This window comes from Conger conger, chromosome 17, assembly GCF_963514075.1.
Source record: "Conger conger chromosome 17, fConCon1.1, whole genome shotgun sequence".
Taxonomy (NCBI): Eukaryota; Metazoa; Chordata; class Actinopteri; order Anguilliformes; family Congridae; genus Conger; species Conger conger.
Window position 1 is genome coordinate 19,746,387 of NC_083776.1, and position 24,545 is coordinate 19,770,931.

General features: G+C 43.1%; 1 protein-coding gene across 3 annotated transcripts; it reads right to left on the reverse strand.

Annotated features, from left to right (window-relative positions):
- Positions 1-7,545: 7,545 nt before the first annotated feature.
- Positions 7,546-22,886, reverse strand: LOC133116172 (immunoglobulin superfamily member 3-like). 3 transcript variants are annotated; one of them, XM_061225451.1, is made up of 13 exons: positions 22,767-22,886; positions 22,037-22,175; positions 21,001-21,378; positions 19,345-19,758; positions 18,704-19,099; positions 17,672-18,061; positions 17,153-17,527; positions 16,324-16,710; positions 15,280-15,684; positions 14,588-14,986; positions 12,515-12,919; positions 11,633-12,031; positions 7,546-10,734 (listed from the first exon to the last, which is right to left on the reverse strand). In XM_061225451.1, exons 2-13 carry the CDS (start codon positions 22,095-22,097, stop codon positions 10,544-10,546), a joined length of 4,200 nt encoding a protein of 1,399 aa, XP_061081435.1. In that variant the 5' UTR covers positions 22,098-22,175; positions 22,767-22,886; the 3' UTR covers positions 7,546-10,543. The 3 variants fall into 3 exon arrangements, with proteins under 3 accessions (XP_061081435.1, XP_061081432.1, XP_061081433.1); XM_061225448.1 differs by having other exon boundaries at positions 12,515-12,922; XM_061225449.1 differs by lacking the exon at positions 22,767-22,886 and adding an exon at positions 22,435-22,511 and having other exon boundaries at positions 12,515-12,922.
- Between the last annotated feature and the right edge of the window lie 1,659 nt (positions 22,887-24,545).

A 24,545-nucleotide genomic window follows, 5' to 3' on the forward strand; every position in this document is an offset into this window, starting at 1 on the left:
AACATGTTTATTGAATGCAGGTGGTGTCTGTATTTCAGGAAACAGGTTAACCAGCAAAGAGACACAGGCGGACACAGGTCACACTGATAAAATGCCACACATCTGCTTTCAGCCTTTGAAATGAAACGTTCACACTGAAACTAAACTAGCAGAAAACTTCACAGTTTCTTTCCTATGAGTTTATTGAAACCTATTAAATATTTATCTGCATCAGATGACAGCATAATGCTGAAAATACATATGATTCACCTGAGTATACAGTAGATTACAGACATGGATTCTGGAACACAAAACAAAACACTGAATGATGAATTTGTGGTAAAAGCTATAACATTAATCTCAACAGCAGAAATAGGCTGAAGGCTTTACAGCAGAAATGCAAAGCGTATAGCAACACTGATACTATACTTAATTTCTCCACACTTTCCCCTTCCCATCACTTTGATGCAGGTTAAGACTGGTCTCATCTGTCCATAAGACTTTGTTCCAGAACACGTTTTTTTTAAAAGGACTCTTTTTTTATGTTGCAAACTCTAAGATGGCTGTTCTGTTCTTGAGGCTTACCAGTGTTTGCATCTTGCGGTGACCCCTCTGAGGTTATGCTGCTGCAGTCTTCTCGTAGCGGTCGTCTTTGACACAAAAATGTTTTTTGTCCTTCACAATGGAAAGCATTCAGTCCTCCACTTCAGGGGTCTTTGTCGGTCTACCAGCTTCTTGCTTCCTAACAACCTATGAAACAGTTGATTTATACAAACTAATTATTTTGGCTATGCCGACTGATTTCAGATTTCAGATTTTTCACCCCCACGATGGCCTGCTTCACAGGCATTGACACTCATTGAGAGACAAGACGTATTGCTTTCTTGTGCGTTAACTAATGATGCAAAGACACACAGCTGGTCCAGAAACAGCCGAGCAGCCAATTGTCCCATCATTTTTAGTCCCCTAAAATGAAGGGAGTATGTATAAAAATGGTGTTCCTATGCAGATCAGATATAGATGTGAATACCCTCAAATTAAAGCTGCCAGTCTGCAGCTTAATAAATAGTTTTATTTCAAAATTAGAGTACAGAACAAACAACAAAGATTGTGTCACTGTCCAAATACTTTGCATTTACCTTTTTGCAATTAACACTATTGTTATTAACATAAGCAATTATGCAAATAATAATACAAATATATATTTCTAATCAATGTGAATTGTGAATAACAGGCATATTTCAGCCAGATAATGAATGATAAATGATTTCAATCTGACAAAGGACAGTTTCTACTGGTACAAGCACATTTTCTTGTGCCAGGCAGATGGCTGCAGCAGACAAGGGATTCTGGTCTATGAGCGAGGGGTCTATGATATGAAGGCTCTTCCTTTCACTATCACATAAGGCAATATACTGTTTGTTTTCCTGTAAAACCTGTGGCCATATCGCACAGAAAAGGAAACCAAACCCTTGAATATCAACTAACTGAGGCAATTAGGTCAGCACTTTGTTTGCAATTAAGATTAAAAGCAAAGATGCGAGAGGAGGGAGAAACGATTCAGTAGAACTAGGAAAAATCTGCCTCAGACCCACACAAAATAACTGATTGCTAATTAAATGATGGAAGCACTATATATAACTAAACTTAAAATATTAATTTTAGTTTTTAAAATTAACTTACAATCGCTGGCAAGTACTCCCTATTACAGTTAATCAGTAAAAGCAGCTCATGTAAAACTCTTACTCTTCCGGTGTTGCATTTCCTAAATCAAATAAAAGTTTGTAGAACTTCAGACTTCAAAAATTATTTTCAATTAATTTATTATTCTTTTACATTTACAGTAATGCTACAATAAGGTTAACTGAATTTGCATGACCTAATGAACTGGATTGAGTCCTACCTCTCTGGTCGCCCCTTCCAGGTTGCCTGGGCTGGTACAGCATCGACACCTCGGCCCCTTGCCACAGGAGTTCCTAGGCCCGCTTCTTTTTTCTCTTTACACTCGTTCCCTTGGCCCTGTGATCACTGCACATGGGCTATCCTACCACTGCTATGCGGATGATACCCAACTCCTCATCTCGTTCCCACCATCTCATACACAGGTTTCTGCCCGTATCTCTGCTTGCCTGAGTGACATCCAGAGCTGGATGGATAACCACTATCTAAAGCTCAACCCAGGCAAGACTGAAATGATATTCATCCCTGCTAATACCTCTCCCCACCTGGATCTCTCCATTTCCCTCAGGGATACCACACTCACGCCATCACCCAGTGCAAGGAACCTCGGCGTGGTGATGGACAACAGACTGTCCCTCTACAAGAACATTGCAGCGGCGACCTGGTCATGCAGGTTCCTCCTATAAAACATCCAGAGAATCCGCCCCTTTCTCACCCCCGACTCAACCAAGCTCCTGGTCCAAGCGATGGTTTTGTCCCGCCTGGACTACTGCAACGCTCTCCTGGCTGGCCTATCAGCATCGGCCATCAGACCCCTCCAACTTATCCAGAATGCAGCAGCTTGTCTGGTCTTCAACCTTCCCAAACACTCAGAACAGCAGAATCTCTTCCCACCTTCAAGCACAAACTGAAGACGCACCTCTTCAAGCTGCACCTCTCCTCGACCCTCCCTACCTCCCTGTAGACATTAACTGCTGTTTTGACCTGTTTTTTTTGTTTGTGTATTAGGATGATACCTTTGCTAGTTTTGTTTGGGTAGGTAAGCAGTTTATTTTTGCGTGTTGCCATATTACCATTAAAAAAAAAAAAAAAAAAATTTGATGATCAAATAGGCACTGGTCCTTATCTTTATTATACAGGTAGCAATCGAAATTGTACTTCCGTCTAGGGTCTTTTAGCACACTTATCCCTGGTATGGGTATGCACTCTGCACTTTGTTGTACTTTGCTCTGGATGAGAGCGTCTGCCAAATGCCATTAATGTAATGTAATGTAGTTCACCAATTACTGAAATGTTAAGCTGTTCAGCTTTGTTTATGCATTTGTACATCACTAATTCATTAACTACATTAATTAATGCCAAGTCATATTGGAATGGATAACAATTAATTTATCTCTGAATGGTTAACTCATAAGTCTAGCCAGTGGTTTGCTTATGTATAAATATTCAAGTCCTGTAACAAATACATTAGTAAATAGTTAAATACACGAACTGCTGAAAAGTGAATTTCATGCTTAATTAATGTATTGGTACATCACTTAATTCATGTTAACAACTCCATTAGCAAATGCAAATTCATGTATCTTACCAAATTTAGAGAATAAACTTTCTTTTCTCTAAAATGTTCAAGTCAGTGAAAAACCCCCTGCTGCTCAGTTACTGTGACATGGATTGCCACTTCCCCATTGCCATTTTTGTTTTAAATAATGACTCTAAACTTCAATCTAAATCAGGGGCGTTTCAGGATTTTGTGCCAACTTCTGGTCTTCACTATTTAATTGATTGAATCATATCTTATCTCGCATGTGTATGAGTACTGGCTACAGCTGCAGACTGCAAGTGTGTCCTAATGATTTTACTGTGCTCAGGTACAGACTTGAACCACAGTTATTTATAGAGATGTCAGCCAATGTAAAGCAAGGCAATTGGTTGGAACAGAAACCAGTATGTAGACAGGCCCTCGAGGACTGGAGTTGTGCACCCCCGCTCTAAATAATCTAAACTCCTTGACAAATTTGAGCACACAAAACCTTTTGGTGGGACTGGGGTTGCGGTATTTTCACAACCATAATTAGACCTCCGTGAGAAGCCACGGCTTTGTGAGGCCTGCATGATAGAAGGGTTTCTTACAGGTGCCCTACTCCGGTCAAATTCGCGCCCACTGACAGCAGACCTGCTGGGGCCTTTCAGTGGCTGCCGGTCTCCCTTCCTGTTCAGATCTTAGCTTCTTAATGGGAGGCATTGATTGAACAGGATCTTCAATTGATTGCGGTCCCTCGTTGATGTTGGGATGCCTGATCCACAGATCTCCTCTGACTAAACACAGCTAAGACAAGTTTCTTCACACTTCTTTGATTGACACAGAAAAGTACATTTTGAAATACTAATGATTACTTTATTAAGATTTTTTTTTTTTGGGAGGTTCCTTCTTTAATGGCGGCACGGATGGTGCAGTGGGTAGCACTGCCGCCTCACAGCAAGGAGGTCCTGGGTTCGAATCCCCGTCGGCCGGGGCCTCTCTGTGCGGAGTTTGCATGTTCTCCCCGTGTCTGCGTGGGTTTCCTCCCACAGTCCAAAGACATGCAGGTTAGGCTGATTGGAGAGTCTAAATTGCCCATAGGTATGAGTGTGAGTGAATGGTGTGTGTGCCCTGTGGTGGACTGGCGACCTGTCCAGGGTGTATTCCTGCCTTTCGCCCAATGTATGCTGGGATAGGCTCCAGCCCCCCTGCGACCCTGTTCAGGATAAGCGGGTTAAGATAATGGATGGATGGATGGTTTCTTCCTTACAAGGTCACAACCATAGCTTCTGGAATGAACAATTTAATTAATTGAACTAATTAATGTCACACCTGCGGTTCCAACTCATCATATTTTGCCATCGCATATACTTTTGCAGTGTGCGTGCACAACATTTCAACCACACGTGAAGCAAAATTCTTCGTGGCTTGACTGGCAGCAGAAACACGTTTTCATTTCTGATGTCGGCATGAAAAAAAAAAGAACAGAAAGCGCATGTTTTAATGCACCCTGGAATGCAAAAAAAGATCCTTTATCTTCTCAAGATGACGTTACTGCCCTTGATACTATATGCAAGGCAGGCACAGCTGAACTGTAAGGACTTGGCAACATACATTGAACATCTTTGCGTGGGAGATGCAGTGACAAGACCCAGTGTCACTTATTGTGTTTGGTCTATTTGCCACATTTTTTCCATTATTTAAAGCCATTTGAATCACCCAGGAAGAGTTGGACAGGATTCCTACACACAGCAAATATTTTGTACATGCAAATAAAGGCATAGTGAGTTTATTATGCTTACCTGCACAATGAGTTCATTTGTTGAAAACGTGTGTACATTTGTTCTCTTGTTCAGTCATAGGGAAATTGCTAAGATCTATGCCTTGGGGGGCTGCCATTTTGGCATGTCCTGCAGTCAATCACTCTCCATTTGCAGTTAGATGCTTCTTCAGAGTGTAAGGCTTACTGGCTTCCTGAATGCTCTAACCTTTTACCCCTTATTGCAAGCATATGAAAAACAACAGAACCCCACTCTATGCTCTGATACATAGAAGAGCATAAACAACACAATTGCAATAGCATGGGCCGTGTCAATTACAATAAATCACCGATATGCCGCATATGCCACAAGGCAGATTGAACAATGTGTACTGTCATGGAGACCGGCAGCTGGTAATTTGGAAGGGCTTTAGAGTTCACCGTCTCATCTTTGCTGAACAAACTTGAATAAATCACATATCCACTTTCCCTCACTGTGGAGCGTATGAATGATTATGTAATACGGATCGGGAGAGAACAGAGACTTCGCGCTCCCTCAACAGAGAACGCACCGGAACAAAGCCTTGTTCGTATCACGGAAAGGCAAACGAGTGACACCGCGTGAAAATGGCAGAGATGAAAACCGCCACGCAGATGCATGCACTTCCCCTCTGCACAGAAACGGCGCTCTCCTCATCAAGTGCGTGCCACCCACCACTCGACATACATTCCAGGTTTCCATGGCAACCCAGGTTTTATTGGAAATTAAAATACCAAACGGATCGCACATCTGGCCCAGGATAAAATCTGACTGCTGGAGGCCCCAGAAACGTAATCACCGGAGTTTCGGTTGCGCATTTAATTCAGCTTTTATATAAATCTGCGACAGCTTTTATAAACACATGGAAATCTTAGATCTTTCATCTTTTTATGTGAAATAATTTAATTTTGAGCAGAATATTGAGCAGAAACCTGGACTTGGAGCAAAAACTTTAAGGCTCTGTTAAAGGGGATGGTTACCCTGTATAAACCCGTAAAAAGGCTTCGGTTTTATCTAGCACATATTCATCAAATACCATTCAAAAAGCTGTTTGTTCATGTCGTGTGCTTGACAACTGGGATCTTATTATTCCAAACATTTTCCGTGTTTCTGCATTCATTTTTTGCATTGCACAAAATAGGTTATATTTATTCACACGCCAAAATTATAATTGTAAGATGCTTCGATGAGTTTTTTTTCAGGGAACTTTTCATCAGTGCAGTTTGAGGTGGGAACGCTTTCGCTTCCTCAACACGACAGGCTCCCGCCAGACATGAGCTGCTCGTATACCTCTGATCTTCGTTCTTTTTCATTTCTGCTTTCGTGCACCCAGTTCCGCATTCAAATTTGTATGAAAAAATAAATAATTGTATGAAAAACATTTATTTTTAATGTATTGCAACTGATTGTTTAGTTGTTTCAAAGAAACGCATCAATGCAGATTACTGGTATTCTACAAGAATTTGACATTTGAAACGAGTTCTGTTTCAAACAGATTTGAGACTTCATATTGTCATGATACCAGTGTTATTTATAACTTTAAAGAGCTAGCCTTAACCACGTGGCGCTAGTTTCACTGTGAATGAAAAGTTGAGACCAAGAGCAGTTTGATGAAAACAGCGTTAAAATGTATATTACATAAATTAATTTTACTTACGTCCTCCATTGTATCTATATCAACGAGTTCATCTCTTGATATGTAAACTGCATTTCTTCACAAGCATTAATATATAGTTTGGTCTATTTTTCCTCCAGAAAGTCTTTATTTTGCCGAAAAACGATGGCATATTTGGATTTGTATCGGGGATAGGAGCTATCTGAGAAGGTATTTTTCATATTTTATGAAAGGGTAGGACAGCACTGGTTTCACCTTGAACTTCAAATTCAGTTTTTCTCTGCTTTCTTTTCTGTCAAGATATAACATTTAACCTGCTGACAGAGGAGACTTCAGTGAAATAGGAAGGTGTCATTTTGTAAAGAAGTATTTCCTTCATAAGTTACATCAACAACTTCAGCAATATGTGGCAGTCATGGGTGAAGTAAGACACTGAACACGGTCAGATTAGTCCACTGTGCCATGACTCAGCAGAGAATCATTGTCAGGACTGTCTGTTGACGTAATCACAACTGAGGACAATTCTTCTATTTCATAGCACTTGGATATTTCCCAGTGTTGACACAGATCAGCGTCAGACGCACTTCATTACTTGGTCTTACTTTCAGTGCATTTGAGGCTGATTACTTTCCATTTCATATACACACCTGACAAGATATCAAGAGGGGGAATAAGCAAAAACATCTATTTCATTTCATTTCAGTCCATGTAAAACAAATTTTTAACATGGCAAAAACTAATGTTATGATACTATATATAGCTAGCTGCTATGCAACCACATAAGCCTGTGTTTATATTATATATATATATATATATATATATATATATGTATATATATACATACATATATACACACACACACACACACACACACACATTGCTACATACATGGGCATTTAGTAGTGAGTTACTATAGTTTGTATTTATATAAACAGACCAGAGAGACACATAGAGGACATAACTGTATTAAACAGATAATTACTTTATTGACAAAAAAGAAGAAGAAAAATTCTAAAGTCAAAAGCACAACAATTGGGAGCACAGTTTCCATTTAGTATGGTATTCATTACTATTAACTATGTAGTCATGAATTAACACAACTACATGTTGTTCATTTAATTATCTGCACCTCTATTAGCTGATATTTTGAGTGTGTAAAGAAAGGGAATTGGGGGTCTTTGTATATGTTTCAGGTTTCATAGTCACCATTTCTCAGCCTTGCAAACAGACTATTGCACTGTTCTTAAAGAATGGTATCATTCAGAAAGCTAACATAAGAATAAATTATATCCTGCTGCTTTAAAACAGCCTATTTCAACAACAACAACAACAACAACAACAACAACAACAATAATAATAATAATAATAATAATAATAATATTACTTTAACATCTGCAATGAATAAAGGATTGCATTTCATATTATTGAAAATGGTGCATTTTATTGCTGCACTGAACACCCCATGTGACCTTGTAAGCTACATTTTTTGGAGAGATTAACAGTTTCCATGCTCTCGAAATGTTAAAAAGACTCTAGACTCAAAAATAGAAGATGTTTATTCTCTATGATATGATATTTATAGCATGGTAATATTCAACAGACATACTGTAGCTTGTTTAGTTTCAGTATGGCACAATTTTATTTTATTTTTTTCAAAAAGTAAGTTGCTGAACAAATCTCACACTAGAGAACATACTGTACAAATCAATAAAGCACATTTAGCAAATTTCTTTTGAGCTTCTTTTCGAAGTTTCACCTTTATGGAAAAAATAAATTTCAGCTGATAATTAACATGCGAATCAGTGTAAAATAGAATGAATAGAATGAAATACAAAGAAATACAAAGAAAAAAACTCTGGAAAAAATAAAAAAAACTAATTTAACAGCGCAATTAAAATAATATTTCAAAGAAACCTTCTCCCAGCACAAAACGAGTTCATTAAATTCCTGAGACATCAATTATAAACAGAACACTGTCCAAACAGAGATGCTTTCTGAAAAGGACATCTTCTGAAGCGTTTCTACCCTGTTCATTCAGATTCATTTAGCCGAACATTCACACTCTGTCAGTCCATACCTGTAAACACTATAAAACAAAACTGTGTGTGCATTACACCTGTGCTTTCCATATTTAAAAAAGTGCCAAATTTGACATGGTACAAATGCTTTTATTGTATTCAGCTATGACTGCAAAATATTTTGGAGGCTTTCATTAAAATGATTAAGACTATTCTTATTTCATGTCAAGGCATTTTGAAGAAAGGAAAATCCAGCTTAAAAACCATGAATTTAGCAGTCCAGCAGTGATTTACCCATTGTGTTAGGCTATGGCAGGCAACATCACAAAGCAGTCATCATAATAAGAGTCATCATGATGAAGCAGTCATCAACATTTGAAGCGCCATAAATACAATTAGAAATGCAGAAAATCATTTGTTTAAACCTCGACATTAATGCTGGAAGAAAGTAAGAATAGTATGGTTTCGTAACAACCCTACCCCAAGTGACATTTTCATACTGGAACTTTGCACATTAAGTTACTATAACAGCAAATTATCATAATTTTATGTATGATAATTAAAATTCCCTCAATTATTTAAGCATATTTATGACTACCGTAAATCCTCAAATTGTGGCCGGGGTCTTTTATTTACTTAGGCTGCACAAAGCACAGGCCTTTATTTGGGGCAGGCTTGTATTCGAGGCAGGCCTTTATTTCTTATTAGGCTTCTGTTGTAGAATTTTATTCTTAGAAATAAAGTAAAAGGCTACACTTAAAGTGGGCCAACACTTCCTGTAACCGTTCAGAAACGCAACTTGAGTAGCTAAACCATGAATGAAAGCCAAAACAGATGCGTCTTCATAAAATACCAACTTGCCAGACACGCCTTCATGACCAATAACAAATTAGCAAGTTAAGGATCTTTTTTTCCTAAAGTGCGTTTTATTGTGAGACATGCGTTTCGTTTGGAGCAGCATACCGGTAGGCTATCAAAAGATTTTCGCTTTGGTTTGGGATTTAATTTACTTTTGGACTGTTTGATTCAATTGCTAAATGTTGGGACTGATGGGCACTGAAATCTGGGGGGTATTTGGTGGTTCACTGTTAAGTTTTATGTAGTTGAAAGAGTGTCGGGATTTCCACCCGTTTCATTCATTCATTGAACGTGCGCTGTGCTGTAAATACATGGAAACCTTATTGCGTAGCCAAGTAGCCTAAATTGAGTTAATTTTTCATTTTGCCTGATTTACTACTTTTTATTAAATTCGTAGGCTGGAATGCCTCGCGGCAACAATTGTGTTTAAATGTATACTGCTTCAGCTTTTGGCAAGCTACTCAGAAGGGGACGGCAAGTGACTGGTAGCTAGAGAGCAACGTGCTGGAGACCCATGGTGTAGGACAACGACTTTTCATTGGCAACAGTATTAAACCAACCAACAATATAAAATATTAAGAAGAGCTCTTTTATTTCATTGAGTTAAATCAAAACAATGTCTTCTAGTGCTCATGGACTGATAGCCCTACTGGTAGGCAATATTACCCCGGCTTGTATTTGGGGGCCGGCCTTTATTTGTCCGAATCGACCACGCCCCCGGCTATTATCCGAGGCCCGGCTTCAAATAGAATCCCGGACACAATTTGAGGATTTACTGTAGATCAGGCATCATGACGTGTTCAGCCCAAGATAGGAAATGAACACTGAACACAAGATGGCAGCAGACTTAGTTTGATAAGCCAAACCTCAGTGGGCTTGGCTAGGCCTACAAATGAATGGCACATCCACTAATCCCAGTGGTACAGATGTCAGTAGCATATGACTTGTGCGCACGTCACTGTATATGGAAGTGTGTTAGCCTCCAAACACCCGTGATTATGTCCACAACATTATGGGTTCAAGCGTAGTTTTCTTACCACAGCTTTACTGGTTTGTGCAGGGGCTCTCCCCCCCGTTAGGGCTTGGGCTTCAGCGGGTTGCTCTCCCAGAACGAATCATCCGATTTCCTCTTCGCAGACCGCCCCCCCGCCTTCCAGAGTTTGTACGACAGGGCGCCGACCACCAGGACCAGGAGAGCGATGAGGAGGGACAGCACAATCGGTATCGGGCCGTAGGCACATGCGGCTTCCAGCACTCTGACGGAACCTTTGGAAGAGGATGAGGAAGTAAACATTACAACGCTACTCAGACTGGATCAGGAGTGGCCAATCCTGGTCCTGGGGAGCCGCGGGGAGCCGCAGGGTGCGCTGGTTTTGTTTACACCTTACATTACATTACATTATTGCCATTTGGCAGACGCTCTTATCCAGAGCGACGTACAGTTGATTCGACTAAGCAGGAGACAATCCTCCCCTGGAGCAATGCAGGGTTAAGGGCTTTGCTCAAGGGCCCAACGGCTGTGCGGATCATATTGTGGCTACACTGGGATTAGAACCACCAACATTTCCCAGTCATTTACCTTAACTACAGGCCGACCTTAAACACAACAACCACTTTTGACCCACCAAACCAGGTGAGGTGACTGTTTTATTTCACCAATTTTGTGCTGTGTAACAACAAAAACCAGCAGACCCTGCGGCTCTCCAGGACCTGGGTTGGCCACATCTGGTCTGGATGCTGGAGGCAGCTCTGTACCCTGTTATTATCCCATCCCTTCCGATGTTCTGCACTGAAGAGCATCACTGGTACGCTAACTTGGTAACGCGGCTGTGGCCAACCTTTAAAAGCGGTGACACCTCCAGAACTCAAACTGCTACCTCTGCTATTGACCTTTTTCAATGCACAGAAGCTACCTTTCCAAATATGTTCTGGCAGGCTATTCAAAAAGGGCTGTAACAGGAAGTCACCCTTCCAGTTATGAGGAACTTCTGTTCACAGGCCATAGAAGTACAAAAAAACGCTCACAGCAGCGCATGATGCCTGTTAGCATGAGTCAAAACCCAGAGAACACAATGAAATGCAGATGATCATGCAGCCAACAACTCACTGCCACCGTCTGGTGATTGGCTAGGAAGTAAACATTTGCACTGGAAATACCATTTACCTTGTTCTTGGAACGAAACATTCAGATATCCAGATGTGTCCTCTGCAATCTTCCTCCAGGAGTTTCTGGGAGACAGCAGCCACTCCTCCACACGGCAGTAGTATTGGCCTCCATCAGACGACTGGGCGTCAGGGACTGTGAGGGTGTACAGAGTGGCTCGGGGTCGACCAAAGAGAAGACCATCTTTCTTCTTGTCCAGGTGCTCTAGAGTGAAGTTTCGCCTGGCTCTGAAAATGGGGCGGGACTCCCCTTTCCCATCCGCCTGCCGACACCACCAGGTGACTTCAAAAACAGAAGCGGCGCTCGAATACGAGGTGATGTTGCAGACGATCACAAAGCTGTCCTGCTGGTCGCTCACGGTAACATTGTCGTCATGCTTCAGAACATGCAGGGTGCTCTCTGTATGCAAGATATTCATAACATCATCATCATCATGCAGTTAAGTTAATACCATTGATTCAAACAAGACATTATTACAATTCAGTTTTGCTAAAATCAAATTCATACATAAGGTGACAGCCTTGGAGGGGCGAGGATGGAATGGGATGTTGATGTGTAGGCCAACAGCTTGAGGTAATAATGAATAATGAGCAGGAGAAACCAGGTAGCAAGGCCTTAGTCAAGATACAGCAGATATATACAGTAGCAATCCAGTCTTTATCTGTGGGACCTTTCAAACAAACAGAAGGTTTCAATAATTCTACTATTATTGACTCTTTGATCCAGGCCAAACAAATCACCAACCAGCACTCATTCCAAAAGCAACTTTCATTTTCCCAAAAGGCCCTCCAAAGGTATGACAATCCCTACCTCACCGGTCTAACATTTATTTATTGGCAGGCAAATGCTGCTGGGTTGACCACTGAATGAACTGGAATGTACCTGTCTGGCGGACGTTGACGCTGGTGACTCCTGACCGGTCGGTGGCCCTCTGCTGCCACTTCCCCTTGCAGTCCAGCTGGTACTCGTCCACCTGGCAGGAGTAGCGGCCGCTGTCGCCGGCGTCCATGTTCTGAATGGAGAGGCCGAAGGAGCCCCGGGAGGGCCTGGAGAAAACCATCCTCTTCATCAGCTCTGCGTTCACGCCCCTGTAATCCAGCAGACCGTCATGGCTGAACTGCATCAGCATCACCTTCTCTGAGGAGTTCGCCGGGACGAAGGACCAGGTGATGGCGTAGTGAGACGTGGGCGTGAGGCTGCCAGGGCCCAGAGTGCAGCGGAGGTCCACCATATCTCCCTCCTGAATGCTGAGGTCAATGTCAAGCTTCTGCACACTGAAATTACTCCCTGCTGCAGAGAAATAAGGAGTTCTGAGCATGCTTAGGACTGAGCAACCGATGAATTTATAATAATAATCATAATGAAAACAACAATAATAAATATAGTAGCAAGCAGCGGGTCTTGGGGTCCAAATAGCATTCATACAGCTTACAATGACAGAGACCGAGATGTTCTAACAGATGTTGGACCATGCCATCAATTTAGGGACCTGATGCAACAGTGATTTTTAGGGACTTATTGAATATTCTTTTTAATATATTTTGATATATTTTGACCAATTTATAACCATATGCCAACCTGTTTTGGAATTATTATTATTTTTCTTCATTTGTTTGCAATTCATATTTGATTTGCCTTAAAACAGCAATTACAACACAGAATGTCATGGTCAAATTGTAACATCAACCCCCCAAAACTTCAAGGTGAACAATCTCCACCCTACCCCCAGAAGTCATAAATATAATATGTCAGTCTTATGGTTCTTTGAGGGAAATTTGGTCCGTGTGAAGAGTACAGACTGACATCATTAAATTAGTTGAAAAATGTTCAACTCTCTCAGTTAAACAGAAGAGGAGTTACGCTTGTTGAATAATTGTGATTTCAACTGACTATTTTAGGACGACCATTTGGCCAATCATGAAGACAATTTGGGTTGTTGGATTCCACCCTTGGGCAATACACAAAATTTTATAAGAATCAGCCAAGTGGTTAAGGAATAATCCAGAAAAGTAATATATGACAAACTGTAATACAAAATGGTGGCCAATTTAAGATGGCGCCCACTCATATACTATTCGTGTTCATAATGAGGGATTTTGTCATTGCAGCAAGTTTGAAATGTCTGCGAAGGAACAGTGATTATTTAATTCATTTTAGAATTATTAAAACTTTTATGTCAAAAGATTTTGGAATTATTTGTGTTTTTGTGAAAAGTGGGGCTCAGGAGGTAAGAGCAGTCATCTGGCTGTCAACAGGTTCGATCCCACCCTGGGTGTGTCGAAGTGTCCCTGAGCAAGACCCCCAACCCCTAATTGCTCCTGACAAGCTAGTTGGTGCCCTGCATGGGAGCCGATCGCCATTGATGTGTGAGTGCGTGTGAATGGGTAAATGAGAAGCATCAATTGTGCAGCGCTTTGGATAAAGGCGCAATATAAATGCGGACCATTTTCCAAAAGCTAAGGCGATGGAAATTTCATAGGTTTGGCATTCAGGCATGTTTTGACACCACTAAAAAGGTAATAGTCATATAACGGAATGTCAGGTGAGTCAAAATACCAAATGTTATGTAAATCCCAAAGTCCAGTATATCAGACTTAATGGGTCTTTGAGGCAAATGTGTTCCTTATTAGGAGAGGAGTCTGTAGACCAAATTTTGTGACTTTAGGACAAATGGGGCAGGGGGCTGGGTTTGTGAATGTCAACCTGCTGTGCAGTGCCAGCAGGTGGTCAATCTGCGCCATAATGTAATGGATCCAACAGTCAAAGTGTACAGCCACCCAAAAAAGCCTACCAAGTTTAGTGATTCTGGGCCATTCCAGCTCATGGTTATGTGAGGTAAAAACAACAGGGTTCGAGGGGCTTCACTGCTTGGACCGCTAATAACAATGGTGAGTATACATACCCCTGTAATTAACCCTTAAAAGGCAACAGCATTTCAGGTGAATGGACATCTACCTTGTGCTTGGAACAAAACATTCAGATATCCAGATGTGTCCTCTGCAATCTTCCTCCAGGAGTTTCTGGGAGACAACAGCCACTCCTCCACACGGCAGTAGTACTGGCCTCCATCAGATGGCTGGGCGTCAGGGACTGTGAGGGTGTACAGAGTGGCTCGGGGTCGACCGAAGAGAAGACGCTTCCTGCTCTTGTCCAGGTGCTGCAAGGTGAAGTTTCGCGCAGCTCTGAAAATGGGGTGGGGCTCCTCTGCCCCGTACCCTGGCCGACGCCACCAGGTGACCTCGAAAACTGAGGCGGCGCTCGAATACGAGGTGATGTTGCAGTTGATCGTGAAGCTGCCCTGCTGGTTGCCCATGGTAACATTGACGTTATCTTTCTGAACATGCAGGTTACTCTCTGTTCGTGAGACATTCAAAAAAAGCTGCGATGTTAGACTTTCATGCGGTTCAGCAATAAAATCGCAGCCTAGTAACCACACAACATTCAGTCAGCTGCCATACAAAGATGCATAAAGCTGTAAAATGGTTTGTTAGTATAATCTGGGATGGACACTGCTTCTTGATAAGAAGAAACGATTAATGCGGCCATGCCACCATCACCTATTGTGAAGACGCAGTCAATCAAGCAAGGGTGTCGGAGAACAGATGAATCTATAAATCAGTCAAATCAACCAAAAAAGCAGGACGTACCCGTCTGAAGGACGTTGACGCTGGTGACTCCTGACCGGTCGGTGGCCCTCTGCTGCCACTTCCCCTCGCAGTCCAGCTGGTACTCGTCCACCTGGCAGGAGTAGCGGCCGCTGTCGCCGGCGTCCATGTTCTGAATGGAGAGGCCGAAGGAGCCCTGGGAGGGCCTGGAGAAAACCATCCTCTTCATCAGCTCTGCGTTCACGCCCCTGTAATCCAGCAGACCGTCATGGCTGAACTGCATCAGCATCACCTTCTCTGAGGAGTTCGCCGGGACGAAGGACCAGGTGATGGCGTAGTGAGACGTGGGCGTGAGGCTGCCGGGGCCCAGAGTGCAGCGGAGGTCCACCTGATGGCTCTCGTGAACCGTGACCTTCGATTTGCCTTTCGTCACGCTGAAATTACTCTCTGTCGGGCAAACGAGAGAATATTTACATCGATAAACGTGCAGGGACAGTGCTATAGAGCTATTGCTCAATTAGCTACCAGATAATAATTGTGTCAGATGACCTGTAAATCACATTCAGACAAATTGCTAAAATGAAACTATTAATAGCAGCGCTCTAAGAATTCAAGGCCTTGATGACTTATGACAGCAGAGACCATATAAAATAGTTTCTGTAATATTACATATGTTTATTAGAACGAGGATCATCAAATCTGGCCCTTGAATTTAAATCCAGCCTTGGTTTTCTTTTTTCCCAATTAATTAGGCAATTAACTGAACAATTCGTGTTACTGATTGGCCAGACTGTCTTCACACCATTTTCTGTTAATGTTTTTTTTTTTTTTCAACAAAAGTGTTCAAACTGAACCAAAACCCTTAAAACAACCCAAATAAAAAAAAAATGTAAAAAAAAAATAAAAAAATCTTAACAAAAATTTGATAGCCATTTCTGTAATTAAATTCTGTAATTTAAGGTAGATATAAATCAAATTTCTAATTGTCATTCAAAATTAGTACTCTGGGAAAACTTTTTTTTTTAGTACGACTGGGAAAAATGAAGGAAGAACTGAATTTGAAAAACAAAATGGCCGCTCCCGTACCTCGCGGGCTTACGAGGAGCTGTATGACGGCAGAAGTGGACGCCAGTGGGCCCCAGGCTCCGTGGGGGTCCTGCAGCCACTCCTCCACACGGCAGTAGTAGCTCCCGCTGTCCCCGGGCCCCGCCTGTCGCAGGAGGAGCTCATAGGACCGCGCCTTACGCCTGATGAGGCTGTACCTCTGCCCTGCCTCCGCCTCCAGAACCGAGTCGCGGTCCGCGCTGAGGAGCGTGCGGTTCTGCCCGCCCTCCGGCCGGAACACCCAGGACACGGCGAAGCGGGAGGCATTGGCGGTGGTGGCGGCGAGAACGGTGCATTCCAGCTGCACGTCGGATCCTGCCGACTGCTGGAGCAGAGACCGGGGCCCGACTGAGATGGACAAGCGGCTGTCTGCGTGCACAACAACAAACAAATCCCTTAAAACCACATTAATTACACATCATTATTATTCCTTATACATTTATTTACCCCTGAAACCATTCCTACCCCCTTAATTGAAATTAAGTACCCCTTTAAAAGGAAACCCTTAATGGTCCATTAATTTGTGCAGGCAAAAAAAAGATCCATTAAAAACTCCTTGATGCCAGCATTATTAATGGGAAGATTAACGGTGTCTCTTATGTAGCTGGATCAAATTTTATCACACAAATATCTGGCAGTTGTAATGTCTGTTACCGTAGAATTGCCGCTATCCATCTATGCAGATCCCATTTTCACACCCACAATTCTTTCATCCACCCATCAATATCTCTCCATATCAGTTTACATCCATCTATCCATCCATCCATCCATCCATCAAACCATTTATCCATCTATCTCCATTTTGGCTTACTTGGCTTTAGGACCTGCACGGCCACCTCGTTGGAGGATTTCGATGCCCTCCGGGTCTGGCGCAGAAAGGCATCAACGACACACTGGTACTTCCCACCTTCCTGCGAGCTCGCCCCGAACACCTTGAGGACAAAGCTGACCTCGTCCGGCTGCACCTCCGTCCTGAGCTGATAGTTCCGCCGGGTCTTCCGCCAGGAGATGCCGCCATCGTGGGAGAGAGAAACGATCTCCTCCCGGGCTGCCGACGCCGAGTGCTTGAAATTCCAGGTCACTGACAGGGGGAACCTTGGCCCTTTCACCTTGCAGAACAACTCTATTTCCTCATTTTCCCTCACACGCACCGTGCGGCTTTTCAACTGGGCGTGTATTAGAGAATCTGAAACAAAACGAGAATAAAATTACCCCATTTGAACAGGTGGCAAAGTTAACATGATTCTATAACACGTTATGTTATCTGCTATGCTATGCATTATGTTATGTTGCATGTTCTGTCATGTTATGCATTGTTATGAATTCTTACCCAGAGAAAGGACTTCAGTATTCACTTCCTGAGAGTTTTTATCCACCTCCCCGCCGCCCATGGCCTCGGGCCCCCACTCGGACACAGTGCACTTGTAGGTGCCGTTGTCTGTGGGCAGGGCGTTGGCGATCTCCAGGGTGAAGGACTCTGGTGTAGTGCGGAGTGCCCGAACGTCGCCCCCTACCGTCCGCTGGCGGTACTGCACTCCTGCCTCCATAACGCCGTAGCGGCTCAGGCTGATGACATCACCAAAGTCGCCATGCCCGACCCTGTGTTGCCAGGTGACAGACAGCTGCCCGCTGCTACCTGACACGCCGCAGGTTAAACGCAAAACGTCCCCCTCATTCACCTTCAGGGTGGAGTGCAGAGTGGTCACTGCCAGTTTACGCTCTGTGAAGGGAATGTCTATGTTAGTTAGTGTGAGATTAATGTCCTGGCTAGAACGCGTCACCATTAGGTTCAGCAGGGACCCAGCCAAATGTCTTTTTTAATATATCCGTGAGGCCACAGTGCATGGAAAGTAGAGGTTCAATGTGTTATTATGGTTTGGTTCATTACTGTGGTACCATCAATTTGTTCTTTGAAAGGAGAGAAGAGAAAAGAAGTCTAACAAGTGGATGAAGCACTGTCGAGATCATGCACACGCGCACACGCGCGCACACGCGCGCACACACGCGCACACACGCGCACGCGCACACAGGCACACACACACACATACCTCTGTCAGACTCTCTAAACAAGCTCCAGTTGTCACATTAGCAGATGGAAAGCTGAAATGCTGTAAAAACTAGTGGACTATACCCAGGAAAGATAGATATATATATATATATATATATATATATATTTAGAAATCAAAAGCTGATTAAATCGCTGGAGTAAATGCGTTTGGGTGCCATCAGAAAACAGGAGCAGCCCTGGACAAATGAACACAACCAATAGCAAAAGCATCTCTCCTTGTGATTTTGAGAACATATTTGTATCTTCCATGGCTTCATTACCCAAATATCACAGTCCATTTTGCATCAGACTCACCTATAGCGGTGACGGCCACATGTTTAGCACCTGAGTCCTGGCTCTGGCCTCGTGAGAAGGACCCGGCCGTCTTCTCCTCCCTCCACACTCTGCAAAGATATTTCCCAGCATCCTCAGTTCTGACCGGTCTGACAGCCAGCAGGTAGTCCTTGTCGCTCTTCTTGACCATCTTCACCGCGCCCTCGCGTTCTCTCGAAGAGTAGTCCAGCCCAACGGACGGTATGCCAGTAGGCCCAAACCCGGCTACCTCCTTGTCATTTTTCAGCCAGGCCACAGAGAAGTACCCTTCCTGAATGTTCTGCGCCTCTATGGAGCACTGGATCTCCAGGGCGTCTCCTTCTCGTAGTTCTCCCTCAGGGGCCTCAATGCCGGCACTGAACGAATCGCTGACAACATCTGAAACCGAGCACAAACGGATCCCAAACAGACCTCTTATGTAAACAATCATTTTGGTTTGGTGATACTTTGCTGATGCCTGGTCATATAAATTTCCAGACCTTTCCCTGTTATAAGTGTTATTAACCAACTGTTAATTGTCCAGATTAATATTATTTACAAGAACCCTTTACAGTGCACATTTTACTGTGTAGCCATGTAGCTCCTGCACATCCTCTCCAATACTTTAACTGCATGGAGCTCACCTATGGGTTGGACTTGAAGAGTGAAGGCCTCCGAGTCTTTGTAAGCGATTCTGTACCAGGACCGGTCCGCATCCTGAATCCACTCGCTGGCCTGGCAGTGCACTTTACCCTGGTCGGTCAGCTGCAGCCGAGACACACTCAGCCTGTACGTGGTGTCCTGCACTTTATCGAGGCTTACGGAGCCGGCGCGATAGCGCTCCTGGAACCCTTCCCCGGGATCCAGCGTGAGGTCCCGGCTCAGGGAGATTATGGGACGGGGCGCACTGTCGTCTTTGCCCAGCAGGAACCAGGTGACAGACAGGTGGGTGTGCTGGTAGGTCTGACTGGATACTTCACACTCCAGCTGCAGGGACTGCCCTTCAGTCTTACTGAGGGTGGCAGGATTGGTTGAGGCACTGAGGGTGTCCGGGATTACTGCAGAGAGAGCCAATCAGAGGTGGGGGAAGGAGAGAGTGTAATGCAGGTGGGTCATTCAGGCCGCATCCAAAATTGCATACTAGCTTACTACTTAGTATGTCAAAATAGTATTAGTATGTCCATAGTCATATAAAATAATATAAGCTAAAGCTACTACATGCAAGGAAATATCGAACACTGAACACAATGTTGGCATGAGTATCCCAGAACCCATTTCGACAGGTCACAACCTAAGCAACTAGCATGGCACTGTCTAAACCAAAGCAGCAAGTTGAACCATTTAAATGTATTACTGTAGATTTCCACTAGTCTTAGCAGGAAGTAGTTAAACTCAATGGTTATCTTTACATTTTGAATGTTTTTTGGGGGGTTTTTCTTAAACAAAGTCATATCAACTAACTACCATCATCAATGCACACTGCTTAAATTGGCAACGTAGCATGTATGGAAACCCATCTTAGTTTTTACTCATATACGAAAGTCGCCTTATGTATGCTGAATGTTAGTATACATGTATAGTGTGTAGCAACTACTATGCAATTTCAGACACATTCTTTCACACACAAAAAGCATTTATCTATGTAGCACTATGGCCATTGTCACCGACAGGTAAGAATATTAAGGAATTCATCTATATCTATTTTTTCTTCATATTTTATTTTGACACAAAGACAGTTATAAAGAACAATAAAAGGAAAAAAAAAAAAGGAAAGACAACAACAAAAATTTAATTTTATTTTTTTTAAGTCTCACATCTATATATTCAATAAGTGCTTTCAGTACTAAGGGATAGAAAGAAAAAAGATTACAGCAGATGCCAAGAAAGATATGAAGTTAAGCCTCTTTCTTTTTTTAGGAAAGGTCATCACATGCTCAAAAATAGTTTTTGTAGTTTAGGCTCACGAGAACATATCCGCTCCATTTGTATAATAAAGAACGCCACATAAAACCATGAAACATTTGGAGATCTCCAGCTTAAAGGTATTATCTCTTTGGCTGCAATCATGCCCACCATCCGGGCCTGTTGAGCCAAGGGAAGACTGGCTTTTACATCAGAGCATCAAAACGTTTTCACATTATGGTCTGGCTGGATGTTTACCTTGAAGTTTTTTTTATAACCGATCAAATATTTTAAACCAAAAGTCATGCAACGCAGAACCAAAGTAGGTGTCCCTCAGTGAATTAATATTAATGACGTTATTTAGCACATACGGGCTACGCCTTGAAGAAGAACCTTACCGTGAACTGTGGTTTTGGCGCTGTAACTTCCCAGATACGACCCGTCGGAGATGGGTGTGAAGCATTCGTACTCCCCGCTATCGTCTTCCAGAAGCTCCCTTATTCGCAGCAGCACAGAGGCTCCGGCCAACCGCTCGATTTCTATATCTCCGCCACTCACTCTCTTCTGATACTTGGTGTAAGCAATATTGGGGTCGGCGGTGCTGATGATTTTGATCTCCGAGCCTGGGTTTTCTGGCTTGTAGATTGAGAACTGAAACATCTGGACCGAAGGGCCGCTGAACCCAGTCACGTTGCAGGAGATGGAGATAGGGTACCCCATCGCCCGATACAGGGGGCCCTTGTCAATGTGAACAACCCGTTCACCAACACACACATCTGTGAAGATAGATGGAGCATGATGTCCACACACATCGAATGCGTTTTTCGACACATTGAACATTCGACACGTATGCATATGCATGTTAACATAATTCACTGCAGTTTTACTGCACTGCACTGCACTAGAGAGAAACAGCCTGCAGATGATGGTATCATCTGTGACCGGACTAACGAGACACTCTAGTGTGTGCCCTGCAAAGAGGGCAGAATGCAAGCAATTAGTCAACAGAGCCCAGAGCTTATGTCACATCTCACTGCAATTCAGCTAATTAACTGGACCAAGTAACATTTGTTTTGCTAAACACTCCTTGGTAACACTTTACTTGAACCCCTCACCATAAGGGCTGACATAACACTGTCATGCACAGACAGTCACAAGATGGCATAACAGATGTCAGTTGATATGAAATGATAGAAAACTGTCACACTTATCTGTAAATGTTATGACACGTTAGTCATAAAATTTACTGATAAACGTATGACACTTATGTCATTTGACATAAGCTGACATTATCGGTTAAGCCATATCGTTACAGCTGTTATGGCATGGGTTATGACAGCCTTATGACGAGGGGTCCAAGCGTTACCCCACTTTTTACATCAGTGTCCTTGCTCCAGGTTGGATCTGAGGGGGGGTGTACGGAGGTGCTCTTACCCCAGGGAAGGAGTGCACTAAGCAGGCTGAACAGCAGCGTGGTCCCCCGGAGCTGGGTCATCGCGGCTCTCTGCCTCCAGACACAAGCCTGTCTTTGGTGGCCTCTTGCAGGCGTGTGGTCTCGCGTGCAGACGCTGTTCTGCAAATCAGCAAGACGGAGAGGATGTGGTTTTCCTGCCGTCTCACAGAAACCAAACATCAGACAGCCAAACTGTCATGCGAAAAAGTGACCTTCTTATTTTTCATTTTTTTTTTCAACCTCAACAAAGCAGACCAGCATCTGACAGGATCCCATCAGAATGTGCAGTACCTGTATGTGCCTCTGTACTCCTTATAAAGTGAACACCTCTTAAAAATAAATAAATAAATACTTTTTTAAATTAAATATATAAACTCACATTGTGAGTCACAACACAGGGTTAATATCCTCCTCTGTGAGGAGTGGAGAGGCAGGGGATATGACAGATTAGTCGTTTTGGTAAGGGCTTGCAGTGCACTCTTGCACTCTGTAGTGCTCTCAAGATATTCTCTTGAAAAGTAAAGGGCACAGGAAACTGCTACAACAGCCCCCGCCCCCCACCCCACATAACCATACCAAACCATTACCCTACATAAAGCTCACACTATTTACAACATGGATATTTCATGTGATTTCAATATGAAATAAAAATGGACACTTGTTCCATCTCATCCTGTACTCTAGTGTTCTGCCCCACTTAAGTTTGCTTACGGCTTGTAGGGCACTGGTTTCAACTCGGTCCAGCAGCAAGCTGAACCTCCTGGCGCACTGGATAAAAATATCCTCTCATATTAGAAATGTTCAGGGCCATTGGGGTCCTCTTCCGTTTGCTCCAAAAGTTATCAACCAATACCTGTGAATGGAACACACTGGAGTCACCCAAATAATATTTTGTTGAGATCTCACGTTTCTAATGTTTAAAGACGAACTGATGCCTTACAGCACATGTAATTACGCACAGACAAACGTGCACAGAAACATCACACGCCATCCTCAGCACAGCCTGTTGGGGGGGGGGGGGGAAACGTCAACATGTCGATCGATATCTCTGACAGCCCAGCTAGCTCACACCACAACGGCATCACATTGCTTAGACTACACAGCATTTTCAGTGTAAATACACAAAGGAGCAGCATATTAGCAAAGAGGAAAGTGAGACTTTGGTGAGAAAGGAATGAACTTTAATAGAACCTTCACACCTCACGGGGAGAAACCCATCACCAGTTTATACACCCACACTACTGCATGGAGGTAATATTAGAAACCAGTGGAAAAGTAAACCGTGCATAGAACCATTAAGAAAGAAAAGACTATTCAAGACACAGGAGGAAGCACAGTATGATAAAGAGAGCCAAGAGTATGCACTGAATCGTCCCACACAGAACAAACCTGCATGGAGGACAGAAACAAAATCAGGCTTTTCCAGATTATACGGACAGTGGGTTAAAATTCCCCTTACCAGACTTCATGGGCCACATGACACAGGACAACGACGGTCCGTGACACAATGAGACTGCACATAAAGTAGCTGACAGAGGAAACTGAAATGAAACAATGGTCACAGGGTGAGCCGATCGAACAGGTCAAACCAGGGGATTTCTTCAACACAGCCAGTTTGTTTCACTGTCAAATGATCTCGCTGCCTGCAATAGGTACAGTACGTAGCTTTATTGGTCAAAATGTGTAATGTAAGGAACCGTGTGATTGAATTCTGCGTCAAAATACAAAGCAAAGGCATTTGACACAGACAGATTTCAATAGTGGAGATGCACTGTAAATCCTTCCTTTAAAATATCCTTCAGCGCCATCTAGTGTTGAAACAGAGGTACATTCGAAGACCAGAAGAAAAGTGTTCAGATGCTTTCCAAAATCTGTTTCTCAAACACACACACAGACGCATACACGCGCACACACAGAGAGACACAGACACACACACACACAACATTCAGTTAAAATAACACAGGGATAAGAAAGCACTAAATAGGGTTGAGGGTGTGGGGCAGAAGTCCAACACTGCTCACAGATCCCTTTATTAGCTCCAAGCTGCCTCACAGAACTACACGCATTGCGTAGGCATGACAATTTCTAAGGTGTTTGCCCGTACAGACTCCCAGCATGGGATAATAGTACCCTGGGATTTCCATCACCATGGCAATGTACAAAACAGAGATTAACTTTGTAATTAAAGAAGATAATACGGAGGAGAAATAAACAGAATTTTGGACAAAGGTACTTCCCCAAGGGAGTGTTTAGTGTAGATATTACCACGGGTCAACTCAAGATTTGGGTATTTCCCCAGAGAAGCGTGGGTTGTTAATATTAGAACAGGGTGGATTGTGAGAGAGATATTATGAGAGGTCAGTAAGTGTTGGGCCTCAGTTACTGAATCAGTCATAGCACACATCCTGTGTTTGGCAGCACTACTTGGCTCCCTCAGTAAAAACTTGGGAGTTTAACAGTCAGGACTCCACCCCAGAGCTCCAGTTAACA

Coding starts and splice junctions, on each gene's coding strand:
- LOC133116172 (XM_061225448.1), bottom strand. CDS start 22,097: ATGACCCAGCTCCGGGGGACCACGCTGCTGTTCAGCCTGCTTAGTGCA. Junction 18,062..18,703: donor TGTGGCCGTCACCGCTATAG/GTGAGTCTGATG, acceptor TTCCCTTCACAG/AGCGTAAACTGGCAGTGACC. Junction 15,685..16,323: donor GCTCCTCGTAAGCCCGCGAG/GTACGGGAGCGG, acceptor TTTGCCCGACAG/AGAGTAATTTCAGCGTGACG.